This window comes from Cajanus cajan, chromosome 4, assembly GCF_000230855.2.
Source record: "Cajanus cajan strain Asha chromosome 4, NIPB_CcT2T_4, whole genome shotgun sequence".
Lineage (NCBI taxonomy): Eukaryota > Viridiplantae > Streptophyta > Magnoliopsida > Fabales > Fabaceae > Cajanus > Cajanus cajan.
The window spans coordinates 53,063,432-53,081,524 of NC_138520.1; the positions used below are offsets into that span (position 1 = coordinate 53,063,432).

The window sequence follows — 18,093 nt, forward strand, 5'->3', positions numbered from 1 at the left end:
TTGATTTATTAAAAGTTAGTATTATATTTATATGAGAAGAAATATTGTACCCTCTTCACATTGACCATCACTGTCTGTCCAATTTCCTTGCGTAGTGCTTCGATGATCTTCATGTCCACAGGGTTCCCTGATGCATCATCCCTCATGTAGAACACATTCAGCCCTTTCTCCCCTATGGTTGACACACCTGCCCTACTCACTGTTAAGCCATTCTCTCGTAGGATCCTTGTCACCTCAGACAGCAACCCCACTCTGTCCTTTGCACACAGCTCTAGGCTCACACCCTGTGTCCATCATCCCACAAGATCAATGCTAACAACACTTTCATCATCATCATAATAATTAATGAATAAATAATAAAAAGTAAAAACATATCTATACATTTTTCTAAAAATTCCTTAACCAGTGTTTTAGTACTAAAAAAAAAAAACATACATTATGAATCAATTAAAGTCTCTCAAAGACTTGCTTCCAAATGAGAAAGAGAAATCTTATATAAATATCACATTGGTCCTATTTATGAGAATAAAATGTTTTACACAATTGGGATTTTTTATTTATTTTTTAGATAGGATGTAGTTATTAATTCATGATCTAACATAAAAATCATACTGATAAGGAATTCTGATTCTGACTGGTGGACGATGTAAATTTTACGCCTAGTATATATACATACATATAAAACTCATAATCAGATGTATGGACAAAATCAAACAGGGATGCATAATTAATTGTATGATGTTATAGCATATATGGCTGATAGTGACATTTTGTCACATAAACTCAATTTGTATATGATAAAAACAGAGCAAAGCAAACTTTCCCTTTATTTAGTTTAACTTTTAAGGTTATAGGGATGTGGATCAGATGATATTACGTGGAGTACATAGGTTCTTAAGCTCTAATGCTCTATTGAAGACAAAAGAAAAGACCATCACTATCACCGATTGATTAGGTGGATATGATGGTCACATACAATCTGAGTGGAACTTAGCCCCATATATCTGCCGTACCATTCGCAACAATACAAGTAGATAGCTACAGGTGCAAAATGTATTAATTGGGTTAAACTCAGAAGACTTTCTGATGTAGAGAAAGAAAAAGGGAAAGAAAGAAAGAAATGAGCGGAAAAGAAAAGTAGTAGATCGGGGCCTCATAAGAAGTAGGGGGGTCAAGAGAAAATTAAGTCACTTGTTATAATAAAGATCATTGGGAAACCATCTCACGAAATCAAAGAACTTACTATGTTGAGAACCAGAAGTTCATCCCCGACTTCTGGTCTTTGGTATGGTTTAAAGAGGCATACAGAATCAATTTTAAACTGCACAATGTACTTTACCTCGCTAACTCTTCTTTGAATAGCAGCTTCAATGCATTTGATGACCCTTTCTTTCTCTCCTTCAGTGTCAAGCGTGCACCCATCCATGTGCCGTATAAAGTACTCCTAACATTGCCACATCAACATTTTTAGTCTACATTTCTCAAAATTCAAAATTGTATGCTTTTTAGCATACAATACTATACAAGACTGTACTAAATACCAACTGTAAGACTGTAATGTGTTAATAATAAATAAAAAAACCTGTCTAATTTTCTTCTCATTTGACAGAAACGTCCACCAATTGATACTAGAAAGGGAAAGCTGAATCTGTTATGTCTTCTAATTTTAGTTTTCTAATTTTGTGTTACTTGTAGCTACCATGTTGTCCTAATCTGTAATGCATAATAGTATTAGTGCCATATATTCTTTGCTTTTGATTGGAAATTATTCAAGGCAGTTTTGGTACTTTGAAGTTATGTCCATTGTGCTGATATTTCCAAATAATTGTAACTGGCTTCTAGAATCTCTGTGATTAACTATTAAGTTATTATTTAAATTTAGCTAAAATAATAATTAAGTTATTATTTGGCATAATTAAGTTATTATTTAGCAGCAATGATATTAAAGATTAACTATGCATACAATCAAATTTTGAGTTAAAAATAAGTTTTAAAACCAGTTTTTAAAATGTAGAATTTGGCACGCTGCTTCTTGACCAATTGACTGCACTTTTGGCCAAAAGACTTGCAAGGATCGTAAGCTTCTTGTTGTTGTTGATTCTTTTTTGGATTAAGTTGAGAATAATTTATATTGAGAATAATTTATCTTAACAGGAATAGATTATCTCCGGGTTGTAGCTCTCCCGCGCCTGCAAATTTCAACTGTGGTGGATAAAAAACTGGAAAGGTACATTGACAGTTTTATTTCCATTGAAATTTCACTTTGATTGATCATAATCATTAATACATGTTAGGTGATGAGATCAAGTTTAATTTTCATTTTGCTCAATTAAAGTATAGTCAGATTTAGCATGGGAACTCCTTAGTATGTATGAATTTGACATGATATACTGAATGCCTTTTAGAAAATAGAGATATCACTGAACACATCAATGGTTATTCATATTGTAGGTATGATTCATATTTTGTCTATTTATGTTCAGCTAGAAGAAAATAGTTTTTCTTTTTGTACATTTCTTTTTGGCATACCTGTTAGTGCATGCGGAATAAGTAACTTCTTTTTATTAATCTTCATTCCAAGTCAACTTATTAAATGCTTATATTGTTTGAGCTTTTAGTCTTTATTTGACTCCTGTATGTACAAGAACCACAAACCTCAGCTTTTAGTATTCAGGTGTTAAACTGCATTCATTTTACATATACTGATGGATTGCTTTTCAATTTTTACACTTGCTTGTGGGTGCAGTTCTTGCAAATCATTTTTCTCCCAGCAACTGGCCATTTTTAAGGAAGCAAAACTTGCAAGGTAATCTGTGATATTTAGCAATTGGTTAAGTTATATATTAAGGATATCTATAACTACTTGCCAGGCATGTTATATGTATAGACGTATGGGATTTGTATTATTTAATACACGCAGCTTTCTATTCGTTTATCTGATTATCTCCTTATATGTCAAAATATTTGTGGCTCTAAAACTTACAAAGCAAGTATGCATTCATATGATTCTTTTATGATATTGAAGATGTTTATGCTTATGAGACAAAGAATCTACTGATATTGTCACAGTAGGCTCTGATTTACTACAGAAATTGGACTAATTGGCTTAAATAAGTAAATTAATTTACTTATCTAGTTTTTTCTTCTTCTTGAACCTTGTCAGATGGATGTAGTAATGGATAAATCATGGATTGATATGCCAAGGAATACAATAGAATATCTAGATGGATTAAATAAATTCTTAGATTTTTCTTTTGAAAATCGATCTGTCAATGGTGCAATAAGGTGTCCATGTCCTAAATGTCATTTTAGTAAATGGAAAACTAGAGATGTTGTGTTTGACCACTTGATTTGTAAGCAATTTCCAAAAAATTACAAAGTTTGGATATGGCATGGTGAAGCATATGAAACAATGGCATCAAGGGACACTGAAGTAATAGATGAGCCATTGGAAAATGAAAATCCAGTGTTAAATATGATAAATGATGCATTTGGGATCAATAGACATACTGATGTGGAACATGATATGTACGAAGGACCATCTGAGTTTATAGACACCACAATTGATGAAGGAAATGAGAAAGTTGATGATTTGCTTAGAGATTGTAACCAACAATTGTATCAAGGGTGTCAAAGGTACTCAAAGTTGTCTTTTCTATTAAGGCTATATCATATAAAATGTTTATGTGGTGTGACCGACAAGGCAATGACAATGATTTTAGAGTTATTGAAAGATGCATTTGAATATGCAAACATCCCTAATTCATTTTATGAGGCTAAGAAGGTGATTTACAAGCTTGGTCTCAATTATACCAAGATAGATGCTTGCCCAAGAAATTGCATGTTGTATTGGGGGGAAGATAAAAATTTGGAGACTTGCAAACATTGTAAAAAATCTAGATGGAAACAAAAAGGTACTAATGGTAAAAAGAAACTTCCAGCAAAGGTCTTACGATACTTTCCCTTAAAACCAAGGTTGCAAAGGTTATTTATGTGTTCTAAAACAGCAAAGTCCATGAGATGGCATGCTTTAAATAGTAACCCAGATGGATTATTGAGAAATCCAAGAGATGGCAAAGCATGGAAGTATTTTGATCAATTTCACCCTGAATTTGCTTTAGAACCTAGAAATGTCCGCCTTGGTCTTGCAACTGATGGTTTCAATCCAAATAGAACCCTGGGTAATAGTTATAGTATATGGCCGGTAATTCTAATTCCATACAATCGACCTCCTTGGGAATGCATGAAACAAACTTCTTTGATTCTTTCTATGATCATCCCAGGTAAAAAAATGCCTGGGGATAAGATTGATGTGTACCTACAACCTTTAATCAAAGAACTAAATGAGCTATGGGTTGAAGGTGTGGAAACTTATGATTCTTCTCTAAAAGAAAGCTTCACTATGCGAGCAGCTCTCATGTGGACAATCAGTGATTTCCCTGGGCTTTGTACTTTATCTGGGTGGAATACTTATACTGGGTATGCATGTCCGACTTGTAATTTTGATACTTTTCCTTGTCGATTAAGAGGTAGTTATAAATGGTGTTTTATGGGACATCGACGATTTTTGGAGAGGGGTCATAAGTTTAGATTGATGAAAAATCATTTTGATGGCACAATTGAAGAAAGGGATGCACCAAGATTATTGTCTGGGTCAGAAATTTTGAAGCAAATTGATAATTATTTAAAAGACCTTGAGTTAAATAGTAAAGGGAAACGAAATCGTGAAGAAAATAGACCAAAGCAGTGGAAAAAGAAAAGCATATTCTTTAATTTGCCTTATTGGAAGGATAATCTTTTACGTCATAATCTTGATGTCATGCATATTGAGAAGAATGTTTGTGACAATGTGTTGTATACATTGATTAAAGATGAAAAATCAAAAGATCACCTTGAAGCTCGTCAAGATCTACAAGATATGGGAATAAAAGAGGATCTTTGGCCAGATGAAAATGGAAAATATCTTCCTTTATTGTTTTCAATGACAAAAGAAAAAAAAAAAGATATTTCTCACTACATTAAAAAATGTAAAAATGCCAGATGGTTACTCTAGTAACATATCTCGTTGCATTGATGATCAAAACTCTAAGATATTTGGGTTGAAGAGTCATGATTGCCACATCCTCATGCAACATTTACTTCCACTAGCTATACGCAATGTTTTACCTGATAGTGTGACTACAGTGTTGGTAGAGTTTTGCTCATTTTTCAAGGAGTTATGTTGTAAAAGATTGAATATATTAGATCTTGACAGGCTACAATATCGGATTGTGCTCACTCTTTGTCATTTGGAAATACTATTACCCCCATCATTCTTTACAGTGATGATCCATTTAACTTGTCATCTTGTTGAAGAAGTGAAATTGGGAGGGCCAGTGTATTATCGTTGGATGTATCCAATTGAGAGGTAAATGTGTTTTGTTATGTTTATCTCACATTTTTAAAGAGTATTTTGAATAATTATTGTTTCCTTTATGATAGGATGTTGGGACATTTGAAGTCCTTTGTACGGAATAGGGCACAACCAGAAGGTTCTATAAGTGAAGCTTATTTGGCCGAAGAGACTCTTAATATTTACTCACTATATGAAGAAGTTGAGTCAAGGTTGAATAGAAGTCGACGTGTTGATGATCGTCCTAATGATAATGAAACATCTCAAATCATTTATCCTCAGTTAGGTAGACCAGTGGGAAGCTCATCAACTTTCACTCTTACCCCATTGGAAAAAATACAAGCACATCGATATTTATTACTAAATTGTCCAAAAGTTCAGTCATATGTGGAGTAAGTATTTAAATATATTGTAAGTGATATTCTTTTATGGTAGTGATTTAACATGATATTCTTTTATGGTAGTGATTTCAAGACATTCACTAAGAGGAAGACAAGAAATCGAAGGCTTTCAACTGTAGAGTTGGAAAAGATAGTTAATAAAGAATTTGCTAGTTGGTTTCTTCATCGAGTATGTTCAAAACTAATTTCATGCAAAAATTATAATGCACTTATGTGACTAACACAATCTTTAATTAGGTTACAAATCCAGACATTACGGATGTAGTGCCAGATGAAATAAAGTATTTAGCTAGGGGCCCAATGTCAATTGCAAGAAGATATACGGCATACAACATCAATGGGTACAAGTTTAGAACCATAAAACGAGATGAAGGCTTAAAAACTCAAAATAATGGAGTTTTTCTAACTTCAAACACATCATGTGTTGCAAGTAGCTCTGATGCAAATTTAAGGCTAGCAGATTTGCCATATTATGGGAAGTTGGAAGACATAATTGAGCTTAATTATTATGGTTTTCTTAGAGTTGTTCTCTTTAGATGCAAATGGGCAGATACTACACGCCCAAGAGGAATTAGAAAGGATGCTTGGCAATTTACTTCAGTAAACTTTTCTCACTGTATTCACACAGGTGAACGTGAAGAACATGACCCCTATATTGAAGCTTCACAAGCACAAATGGTGTATTATGTTGATGATGAGGTAAATAAAGGGTGGAGTGTTGTTGTCCACATGATGCCAAGAGATTTGTATGATATGGGAGAAGTTGGGGAAGATATTATATTTGAAAGTGAGTCGTATCATGAGCAGGACTTGAGTAATTTATTTACAAATGAAACAGATACAATAACCTTGGCAAGGGATGATGTAGATGATGAAAACCAATTTCAAGGAGATGCAAATATAATTGAATAATTAAGACAAATATCACAAACTAATTTATTTTATGGTAAGAATTAGATTTTGTTTTTAATTTTTACTCATTAATTTAAACTTTGTTGCTACCTTTCTTGTTATATTCTAATTTCTCTTGTTAAACTCTTATTGCAGTTGTTTGGTGTGCTTAAAGAGTCACAATTGTTAGTTTTTAACTATTATTAATACTAGTTGTTTGCTGAATATTTCTTTGAAAGGTGAATTTCCATTCTTATTAAACAAATATGATTGTCTTTAGAAGAATGCTTTTAATTCCTACTTTTTATTGCAGGTCCAAAGTTGTATTCAATAGTAGTCATGCATCCTAAATTCAAGCATTTTAAAAAAGAAGCATCTCAAAGACATTCTTTCATCCCTCCTTTGGCTCGTACTCAACAACCACACATTCCTCTTATAAATCCTTTTCAACAACCACACATTACACCTATGGCTCCTCCTCAACAAAAACATATTCCTCCTATAGCTCCTCTTCAACAACCATACATTACACCTATGGATCCTCCTGAACAGCCGTATATTCCTCCCATGGCTCCTCCTGAACAACCACATATTCCTTCCATGGCTCCTCCTGAACAGCCACATATTCCTTCCATGGCTCCTCCTGAACAGCCGTATATTCCTCCCATGGCTCCTCCTGAGCAGACGCTTGCACCTACTCAACGACCACGTGTAGGTCGTGAGTCAAGTAGGGTATGGACTGTACAAGTCATAGGTAACATTATTTTCTATTTTACTATCCAACAGTTATATTTCTTATGAAAACTTCTTATATTTGTTATGTACCCATCAAAAACTTTTATATAAGCTATGTCACATTTTAACAGATGAGCAAGGAAATACAAAAAAGACTAAGTTGACAAAATCAGGAGTATTTGAGATGCCACGTGGTGAACGTATAGTTGTGCTATTTGATAGGCAAAAACGAGCCTATGGAGAAGCAGCGACACTTCTTTTAGGAGCTTGTGGGCGTATTTCCACTGATTCAAAAAATATTCCCATTAACTTTGAGAGTTGGATAAAAGTTCCAAAATCATATAAGGATGATTGCTTTAACACTTTAAAGGTACATGCTTAAGTCAAATTTTATGGTCATTTTTTTTTGTAATTATGATATACTAACCTGTGTTTTTCTTTTTGTTTAAAGAATCTATTTCATTTTCAGGCTTCAGAATTGATTGCTAAGCGTTATTGTTCACTTGCCATGTCAAGAAAGTATAGGAATGCAAAGATAAATATGTGGAACCGTGTTTATGACCCTTCATTGTCAAGAGAACAGTTAATTGCTAAAGTTCCTGATGGTATTCATAAAGATCAATGGTCATCATTTGTTGACTATCATCTAAGGCCAAATTATCAGGTAGTTTTAACAAATATTTATGATCATTAATTATTTTTTTAGCTTGACGTTTTAATAAATAAATTATTTTTTTATAGGAATTGTGCAAAAAAAATACTGAAGTAAGAAAAAAGCAAATGATTCCACATACCGGTGGTGCAAAATTGTTGTCTACGAAACAACATGAGATGGTAAATATTTGTCTTCAGTTATTGAGCTTTAATAAAGAATTTTTATATTGTTCATTTGGAGTTACATTGTCATTTCTATTAGGAACAAAAGCTTGGACGTGTTGTGGGTCGAGGTGAACTATACATTGCAACTCACAAGAAAAAAGATGGGTCTTATATCAATGAGGAGGCAAGGTCTATTGGGGTATGTTGCAAGTAAATTTGAATTGAACATATTAAACCTTTGCTTATAACTGTTAAATGTTGATGTGTGAATTGAACATATTAAACCTTTGCCCATACCTTACCAAGTTAATTGAGCATCCAGTATTTTGTGATTGCCAATGTATACATATTGTTCTAGTTATTTGGTTTTTCAGTTCTGAACAACTAATGTCAACTGACGGCTGTACAGCAACAGCTGATGACAGGCTGACAGCCATTTTCATATGGACTAATTTTTCATATGGACTAATTTTTCCAACAAATCCCTTAAACCATCATTGTCTCTTGGTATGCAGCCATTTTCATATGGACTAATTTTTCCAATAAAAATTCATATAATTTTGTTCCTCAACCATCATTGTCTCTTGGTAGAGGTGGGTTGTATAGGCAGAGGAAGAGTTGGAAGTGGAGGAGAAATAGACCAATGTGTCAATTGTGCCAAACATATGATCATGATGTTACAACCTGTTTCCACAGATTTGCTCCCATGTTCATTCCTACTGGCTTTGGTCAGTCATTTAATTCTCTCCGTGAAACTTTAGATTTTTGGTACCAAATTTTCCAGTACCGTCCTTTCCTGCATAATATCCCACTTCATATGTTCAACCTACACATTGGCCATGATCTACTTCACAACGCTATTGTTCGTGCTTCAACATTTAATGTTGGTCCCCAGGTCAACATTGGAAGTTAGACTTTCCAATCAAATTCACACCACCTAAGACTATTCCAACTGTGCAGCAGCCTTGAGCCTTTCTTTCTTAGAACACCAGAGGGCTTCACTGCAAGCAGCTGGTCTATCAGTTCCACGCCAATCAGTCACCATGTCACATCAGAACCACAAAATTTAGCTACTACTACTTTTTTTTTGTCAGAGAGAAGGTTATCTCCAAGCATCTTCCTATCTGTCACATTCCTGCTCAAGACTAGCCAGCTGACCTTCTGAACAAATCTACATCTCCTACCAGATTTCATCTTCTAGGGACATACTCCGACGGGATTGCACTGTTGCATTCCATCCTTGCCAAGTTTGTAGAGGTGTGTGCCAGCATATACACAGTATTCTAGTTATTTTCATATTTGAACAACTAGTGTCAACTGAACTGTAGAACAACAGCTAGTGATAGCTGACAATCTGTTAGGATTTGATAGGTAATTGTAATACAAGAATTCTGTAACACTTCAATGTAAAGTCTATAAATAGACCCCACCTCTTGTACTCACATTTTTTGAGGAATAAAAACATCAAATTCATGTTTAATTTTTTGAGCAGATAGACCAAAGAACTTGAATAGAGAGAAACATAAGTAGCATCTCAGCTTTAGGATTATGAAAGAAAATTGAAGAATAGATTTGTTTAATTTTTAGTAAACTGCTTCTAAAATTGAAGAAACAAATGAAAATGACTTTAAGAACTTATTCATGTTTCTTTCAGGAGAAGATGTCAACAGAAATGAGTGAAAGTGACAACTCTAATGAAATTTCAACTAATGATAGTCTTAGTAAAGTGTTGGGAAAGGATCATGCTGGACGTGTACGTTGCTTGGGATTAGGAGGTCTACATAGTGTGGCATTTCAATCATCCACAATATTTAGTGGTGTAGGGTGCAGTTCTTCAAATTTTGATTCCACTGAAAATTCTCAACTGAAAAAGGAAGTAATTAGTTTGAAGGGTGAATTGGCAACTTCTCAAGAAAATGTCAAGACATTAAAAAATGTCATGCTTGCTTACATACAAATGAAGGAAGGACATATTCCTACTGAGCTAGAGGCTATGTTTGGTAGTGGTAGTAATAATGTAGCGGTAATTGTTTTATATTTTACACTAAATTAAATTATATTAATACTTAATTGAAGTTTAATATTTTATGCATATTTTATTAATAAGGATAACATTAAAAAATTTGTATTTTATAGGATGAAGGGAGTGGACATGACATGCCAACACCACAAGGAGGATCTTCATTAGATAGTAATGTTCATGGAGTTTGACATTATTATTGTTTTTTTTAGACATGATGAACTCATGAATTTGAACCTATGTTTTTATTTTTGAGCATTGATCATGAATTTGATTTTGAGTTACTTAATATGTTAGATCTGGAAAATATGAATTGTTACGTATTTTATGCAGAAGAGAGCAATGGTGACAATACCAATGGGCATATCAATTTTAGTTAGTTATCTGTTATCAGTTCAGAGAAGAAATTATCCCTGCCACCTATTTTTTGTAGTGTGGTCTGTTTTTTTGGGTTTTTTATTTTCCAATTTGTTTATCATAATAAAGGGTTTGAATACCCTTGTTCAAATACTCTTTCATGCAAACATCCACAGCCTTTGTTTTATATTTTGCACTAAATTAAATTATATTAATACTTAATTGAAGTTTAATATTTTATGCATATTTTATTAATAAGGATAACATTAAACAATTTGTATTTTATAGGATGAAGGGAGTGGACATGACATGCCAACACCACAAGGAGGATCTTCATTAGATAGTAATGTTCATGGAGTTTGACATTATTATTGTTTTTTTTAGACATGATGAACTCATGAATTTGAACCTATGTTTTTATATTTGAAGCAAGATTAATTTTGGGACAATTTACATATTTTACTTTTGAGCATTGACCATGAATTTGATTTTGAGTATGTTGGATATGTTTTAAAATTGATGGATGTTAATGTCTTAATAATAAAAAAATATGTCATGCTAGACCTATGACTAGATGTTGGCTTGATTTTTTTTTATAATGTTAAAAGTTGTTAATTTAATGTATCTTTAAGTAATTATATTTGAACAAGAAACATACAAAACACATAAATATTATTATAATTATATGTATAATTTATTAAAATAAGTGATCCTATAATTTGACAAGTAAAATTTTTATTTATAAGTTACTTGAATTAAATAACAATATAATATAGTCATTATTAATTTTTAATGATTAATATGGTTAGTGATAGTTTTAAATAATAATTTGATAAATGTCTAAAATATACGAAATATTATTTGTCAATTTATAATAAAAATGCGCTTTTAAAATAATTCCAAATATATTTAAAAAAAAATTTACCGTAAAATAAAGTGTATTTTTGACGGTTTAAAATTATTAGAAAATGCGAGAAATGACAATCTAAAACCACCAGAAAATGTAAACAACCAAAAATAATAATAATTTTCTGGAGGTTTAAAAATTGTCAGAAATGTTGAACTGGGTAGAATTAAAATGAATATTATGGCGGTTTAAAACCGCCAGAAAATGATGAACAAGTCAAACTGAGCTGCAATTTTGTGGCGGTTTTGGATCGCCAGAAAATGTCAAACAAGTCAAACCAAAATGCATTTTGTGGCGGTTTCAAACCGCCAGAAAGAGATTGAATTTTCTGGCGCACAAAACCAGCGTTTACAAAATATCCGCCATAAACGGTTTTTGGCGACCGTAGATCCGGCGGTTATTAATCACGCCGGTAATGCAATTTGTGGCGGTTTTTAACCGCCAGAAACCACCAAAATAACCGCCACAAATCACGCATTTTTTTGTAGTGTTTAGTCAGTTTTTTTTATATATTTTTCTACACCATCAACAACAATATGTAGTTGGATATATAAATAGAAAATGATAAACATCAAACAACTTAAACAAACAAGCATACACACATCTAATTTACATTACGAGGAACTTTAATTTATTGTCATTATTTATTTATTTATATGCACTACTTTTTCTCTTCAACTAGAGATTAGTTTCTAAAACAAAAACATTACTTATTGAATTTGATCAATTTTAAAAGCAAATTCAAATTTGGATATAATCTTATGTTAATTAATTATTAATAGGATGAAAATATGTCAGATCTTAAATAGAGACTTATGACCTGACCTCTTAAAAGTATGATTTGACTTAAGTTATTAATAAAAAGGTCAAGTTTAAACTTTTAAAAAAATCTATTTTTATATATAAAAAAAAAGCTTAGAATTATGCTTATAGAAAAGTTTGTCAAGCCCTAATAGAAAAGTTTATATATCAACATACATGATTATACATGAATTGTTCCTTCAATAGAAAATGATTCAATTTTTCTCCTATATTTTTTAAAAGTATTAAATTTTAATAATATTAAATAAATTATATTTAAAAAATAATTTTATTGATTTTTTAAAAATTAAGTTTATTGACCTAATTAACATTAATAATTTAAATAGACTTTTAAATAGGCTAATTTGTTAGGCTAAACTTTAAAAAAACTAGACTAGACCTATAAAAAAAAGTCTATCATAAATAATATGCTAAATGTAGGCTTTAATTTTCTAGAACATGTTCATTCTATATATTAAAAGTCTGACCTAACCTTAAGAAATAAGAATGATAATAAATAATGTTTAAAGAAGACGGTATAATCATTATTTATATTTTTATTTTAAATAATACTTTATATCTTTTGGTATAACACTTATTATTCTTGGTAAATTTCTTTTAATATAAGAAAATTAGAAAGAAAAATTAAATAAGATTTTTTATAAGTTAAAATTAATTTATATATAAATTAATTTATAAAAGTCGTCTGTTATATATTTTTCTAAAATCTTATTTTTAATTAATGCATAAGTTAGTATTAATTTATAGAATATTTTATTTTATTTTCCTCCTAAAGAGAAAAATAAAAATTTTAACTCAAAATAATTAGTCAAGCTTCACCCATGTACATGTGTTCACTTAAAGAGAAATAGAGTGGACATTACCCAGCAAACACGTAATAATCAGCCTATACAATTGCTAATTATTTTGAACTCGTGCTTTGTAGAATTTGTCTTGTTATATTATAAAAGGGTTTTAATAACCACTTAGAGTTGCAAGTTGCATCCCAAGTGGTCCCGGCCAATGCCAAGTTATTCCTAGGTTTGATTTTTGGAATGTCTATTGCTAGATAGGTCTCACAAGACTTATTTATGATTCCAAAGATTTTTATAAAATTATGGTGTGCTTGGATGGAGAATTTAAATAAAATAATTTATTTGTTTGAATAATTTTAATTTTTTTAAAGATAAAATATTTTGTTTAGATGAAGAATTTATAAAAAATTTGAAATTTAAGTATTTATGAAATTTTTTAAAATAGTAGAATTTTAAATTCTACTAAAAAAAGTAAGAATTTAAAAAAAAAATTCTTATTTCACACATATATTTTATTGTATCTCTTATCTCTTCATGTTTTTAATTACTGAATATTTAAAAATATTTTTTAAATTATTAAATATTATCTAATATTATTTTTTTTAATTATTAAATATTTAAAATTAGCTAATATTTATTTTTATAAAATTTAATTTAAAATTTTCAGCATATAAATATATTTTTTTAAGTCAATTTTATTATGGTAGAATCAAATTATCATATTCAATCTAACAATTTAAAATTTAAGAAATTTGAATTGACTTATCCAAACAAAATATTTTAAAAATGATAGAAATTGAAATCAAAATAATTCAAATATGAAAAATTTAAAAATGCTTAAAATTTTAAAAAATTTTATCCAAACACGTCATTAGGGTTTTTTTTTTTCCACACATTAAAAAAGTTAGTTTTTTGAAATATTATTTTATACGTATCTCTCATTAATCGTTCTCATGATAGGTGAAATCTTACGATCTCTTGAGTTAAATAAAAAATTTTATTTTGATAAAAATATTATATTATCTTTATTTACTTATTTAATATAAAAAAAATCTTTGAAATATATGTCATGTTATTACCTTCATTTTATTTATTTAATGCAGTTAAATTATTTGATTTTTAGAATCATGATTTATAATTCTTAAGAATGATAATTCTGCTCGAACATGAAAAAAAATTTCCATGTCTCAAATGCCTCTTAATTGTCATCCAAATTATTACATTAAAGTTAGAATCTCATTTGTTTTATTTTATATTATATTATATTATATTATATATATATATATATATATGATAAACAAAAGATGAAGTAAAATGTTTTAAGTAAGACAAAAACTGAATTTCAAGTTGTTTAAGAAAAAGATTTAAAAAATTGAACTAGTATAATATTTACTATCCATTTTTCTGTTTTGAAAAGATTTTCCAAAATCTTGAAAACTAAATATATATGGTTTTCTTAAAACTGCTCCCCATGAGTGTGAGGCTTTGGCCTTGCTTGAGGCAATTCGTTGGACACAAGCTCAAGGTCTCCACTCCTTGTGTTTGAACCTGATTGACAAAGGACACTACATAGCCTTTACGGTATAAAATTGTCAGAAAATGTGAAAAAATAAAAAATGTATTTGTTGGCAATCTAAAACCACAAGAAAATGTAAATGAAAAAGTAATAATAATTTTGTGGAGGTTTTAAAAACTGTCAGAAACTTTGAGTTGGGTAGAATTAAATGAATTTTGTGGCGGTTTAAAACCGCCACAAAATGACGAACAAGTCAAACAAAAAATGCAGTTTTGTGGCGGTTTATAGATCGCCAGAAAATGTCAACAAGTCAAACTAAAACACATTTTTTGGCGGTTTCAAACCGCCACAAAAGATTTTGAATTTTCTGGCGCTCAAAACCAGCATTTACAAAATATCCGCCGCAAACGGTTTTTGGCGACCGTGGATCCGGCGGTTATTAGTGACGCCGGTAATGCGATTTGTGGCGGTTTTTGACCGCCAGAAACTGCCAAAATAACCGCCACAAATCACAAATTTTTTTGTAGTGATAATGCCATGAAAGATCTAACTATGGGGCTATCATACGTAATTGTAGGACACTGTTACATGAATCACCAAACTGTAAGGTCAATTTTGTATTTAGACAAACAAAACAAATTCAGTTGCTCACAATCTTATTAAGGCATCTGAGTTGTATTCTGATTTACATGACTTTAGATATATTCCTTCATGTAATTGTGAATAAAATCAGTTAAGTTGGTTTGCTTAAAAAAAAATTGGTTTTCATTTAATCATTCTAAAAATACAAATATTTTACATCAACTTATATATTTTAAACTACTTTTGACTCATTGGTCATAAGATTTATCCTAAAATATGAGGGTTGACTTTGTGTTTTCAAGTTTGATTTTGATATATATGTTAAAATAATGTTTGGTGAATCATGTTCATGGACAAAATAAATATTTTTAGAAACTCTTCTTACATGGTTTTTATAACTTCTAATTCTATATTTTTAGTTATTATATTTATTTATAAATTAAATTTTGATATTTTTAAAATAAATTATAAATAGTTGAAAGGAATATTGGACTACTGCAAAAAATTATTTATCTTTAATATAAATTATGGTTTATATTTTTGAAAATATCTATTTAAACAAATTTTAAATATAATTTATATATTCAAACTTAGCTAACATTTAATATGTGCATTTCACAAGTTATATATGGTTATTATATATAATTAAATTTATAATAAGTTATACAAATTTAAATATATAAATTATATTCAAAATTTATTTAAATAGATATTTTAAAACATATAAATTATATTTTAAATATAAGATACACAATTTATATTAGAGTACAAAGTTCTTTTTAATTATTGATAATTTATTTTAAAATATTAAAATTTAATTTATAATAAATATGATAAATAAAATTGAATTAGATAAAAAAAATCTATAAAAAAAATACTAATGTTAAATAATAATTCTTAAAATTAAATACTATTATACATTGATAATAATTGATATTTAATATATAAAAAAAATTGATTTGAATGGTCAACTTTAAGTATGTAAAACGATTACGTCAAAATTTTGTTTAAATAGATCAAATTGATTCTTTAATTTTGAATATAAGGGTTTATGTGTTTAATCGTTTGAATTAGTGTAACCGTTTTACATTCTTAAATAATCAATTTGATCAAATTAAGCAAAGTTTGAATTGGTGCAATCGTTGTCCATGCTTAATTTTGCCATGCATGCGGTTCAAATTTTTAATAAAATGAGTGTGTTAGTATATGCTAGCATGTACTTAGATATTTATTATAGATAATTAAAATTTATAATAAATTATATATATAAATAAATATTATATTTTAATATATAAATTTTATTTAAAATTTGTGTAAATAAATATTTTTAAATATATAAATCATATTTTATATTAAAGATAAATAATTTATGTTATAGCACAAGATTATTTTTAATTATTGATTAAAATTTAATTTATAAATCAATATGATGATTTATAGACATAAATTAAGAAATTATAAAAATTACTACAAACGCTTTTGTAAAAAAAAATAATCTCTTAAAAATATTATTGCACAAAATAGTTATTTAAGGTATTTTTTTTTTCTCAAAGTTAACACATTAATGTGATAAAATTTTAGGACATCTTCTACTCCTTCGTACTCATATAGGTGCGTTTGTAATTGATCAAAGTTTGATCTATCACTACATTATGTGATATAGATAAACATACATATAATATATAAATTTCATATTTTATATAAGACGGAGTCTTATCTCATTCAAGAAGATAGTTTATATAAATAAATAAATATATATATATATATATACTTTATTAATATTTAATTATTAACTTTTATATATTAAATTTGACAAAATTTTAGTAGTATTTTATATTTATCTTAATGTACAGAAAATAAAAATGATGACATGAAATTCACTTCAATCAATCAAGTATTCATTAAAAAAAATAACAAAACATGTATTAAATCAAAATTTATCTAATCTAAAATAAACTTAATCTCTACATAAATTCAGTACATTTTTTTTTATATTTAACAAGTATAAACGATTATCAATGTAATCATTTTATTGAATGTTAAATGAGAAATTGAGATTCACTCATAATACACAACTTGAATATTTTGTTTTTTTTGGAACATATGAGAGCAAGGAAAAGAAATAAAAAGGACATAAACAAGCCTAAACTTCTTTCGTTGGTAAATAACTTCCAACAACGAGTCAGATAGAAACAAATGCTTAATGTACATTGGTAGTTCCTACATGATCACCATGTCCCTATCCCCTACTACCCCTACCTTAACTAAGGCATCCATGCACTGATTGCCCTCTCATAATGTATCTTGTAGCATATGCAAGTCCAATTTCTTTCTAGAAACTCGCAGATCTCCACAACCTCATTTTCAAATATGTGATAAGATGACATTTCACCTTGTACAAGGTCATGAACATTTGATGAGTCTGCATAGCATATAATTTTTGCTAAACCTCGATCCCAACATAAAAGAGTAATATGCAACAAAACTAGTATATGTGTCATCTTATTTTTTATAATAAAATAAAATAAGTGTTTAATAAAATAATTATATTTTTTTTTGAATAAATTGATTAAGTTAGTAATATAATTAAAAAAATTATAAAATAAATAAAAAAAAGAGGTCATAAAGAGAGGGAGGTTTAGGTTAGACTCAAGACTTTTTTAAAAACAAAAACATAAAGGGTAGGTCATTTTTTTGTGCGTCTGTTTTGAATCCTAAGAACACATATAGAAGAGAACCTAAAGGAAGTCACTGAGAATGTGCAGAGTATTCACTGAGGTTGTGGAGGGTGTGTTGTGTCAAGGAATCATCACTCGAGGTAGAGATGTCAAAATGAGTCAGAACCCAAGAACCAACC

The 18,093-nt window shown here is 29.4% G+C and overlaps 2 protein-coding genes across 7 annotated transcripts in view; one reads left to right on the forward strand and one right to left on the reverse strand.

Annotated features, from left to right (window-relative positions):
• Nucleotides 1–1,606, reverse strand: part of LOC145956830 (ACT domain-containing protein ACR3-like) — a 2,191-nt gene extending 585 nt beyond the window's left edge. The window contains exons 1-3 of one of the 3 annotated variants that reach the window (XM_083072575.1): nucleotides 1,340–1,606; nucleotides 977–1,038; nucleotides 1–284 (exon numbers count right to left, since the gene is read on the reverse strand). The exon at nucleotides 1–284 is cut by the window's left edge and continues 585 nt beyond it. In XM_083072575.1, the coding sequence (XP_082928701.1) occupies nucleotides 9–284; nucleotides 977–1,000 (300 nt within the window). In that variant the 5' untranslated portion in view covers nucleotides 1,001–1,038; nucleotides 1,340–1,606 and the 3' untranslated portion in view covers nucleotides 1–8. The remainder of the gene's footprint in view (nucleotides 285–976; nucleotides 1,039–1,339) is intronic. The other 2 variants (XM_083072573.1, XM_083072574.1) reach the window with 2 other exon arrangements.
• A 215-nt stretch (nucleotides 1,607–1,821) lies between these two features.
• Nucleotides 1,822–11,087, forward strand: LOC145956829 (uncharacterized). 4 transcript variants are annotated; one of them, XM_083072572.1, is made up of 8 exons: nucleotides 6,894–7,438; nucleotides 7,551–7,789; nucleotides 7,871–8,083; nucleotides 8,161–8,253; nucleotides 8,336–8,437; nucleotides 9,893–10,261; nucleotides 10,375–10,429; nucleotides 10,904–11,087. In XM_083072572.1, the coding sequence occupies exons 1-8, from the start codon at nucleotides 7,024–7,026 to the stop codon at nucleotides 10,906–10,908; spliced, it is 1,491 nt and encodes a 496-aa protein (XP_082928698.1). In that variant the 5' UTR covers nucleotides 6,894–7,023; the 3' UTR covers nucleotides 10,909–11,087. The 4 variants fall into 4 exon arrangements, 2 of the variants coding, with proteins under 2 accessions (XP_082928698.1, XP_082928697.1); XM_083072571.1 differs by having other exon boundaries at nucleotides 10,375–11,087; XR_014433121.1 differs by lacking the exons at nucleotides 6,894–7,438; nucleotides 7,551–7,789; nucleotides 7,871–8,083; ... (1 more) ...; nucleotides 8,336–8,437; nucleotides 9,893–10,261 and adding exons at nucleotides 1,822–2,227; nucleotides 2,747–2,806 and having other exon boundaries at nucleotides 10,375–11,087.
• Nucleotides 11,088–18,093: the final 7,006 nt, after the last annotated feature.

Bases quoted from the DNA above. Each gene is read 5' to 3' on its own strand.
- LOC145956829 (XM_083072571.1), top strand. From the start codon at position 7,024: ATGCATCCTAAATTCAAGCATTTTAAAAAAGAAGCATCTCAAAGACAT. The intron at 8,084-8,160 runs GTAGTTTTAACA...ATTTTTTTATAG, and splicing joins ATCTAAGGCCAAATTATCAG to GAATTGTGCAAAAAAAATAC. The intron at 8,254-8,335 runs GTAAATATTTGT...CATTTCTATTAG, and splicing joins CTACGAAACAACATGAGATG to GAACAAAAGCTTGGACGTGT.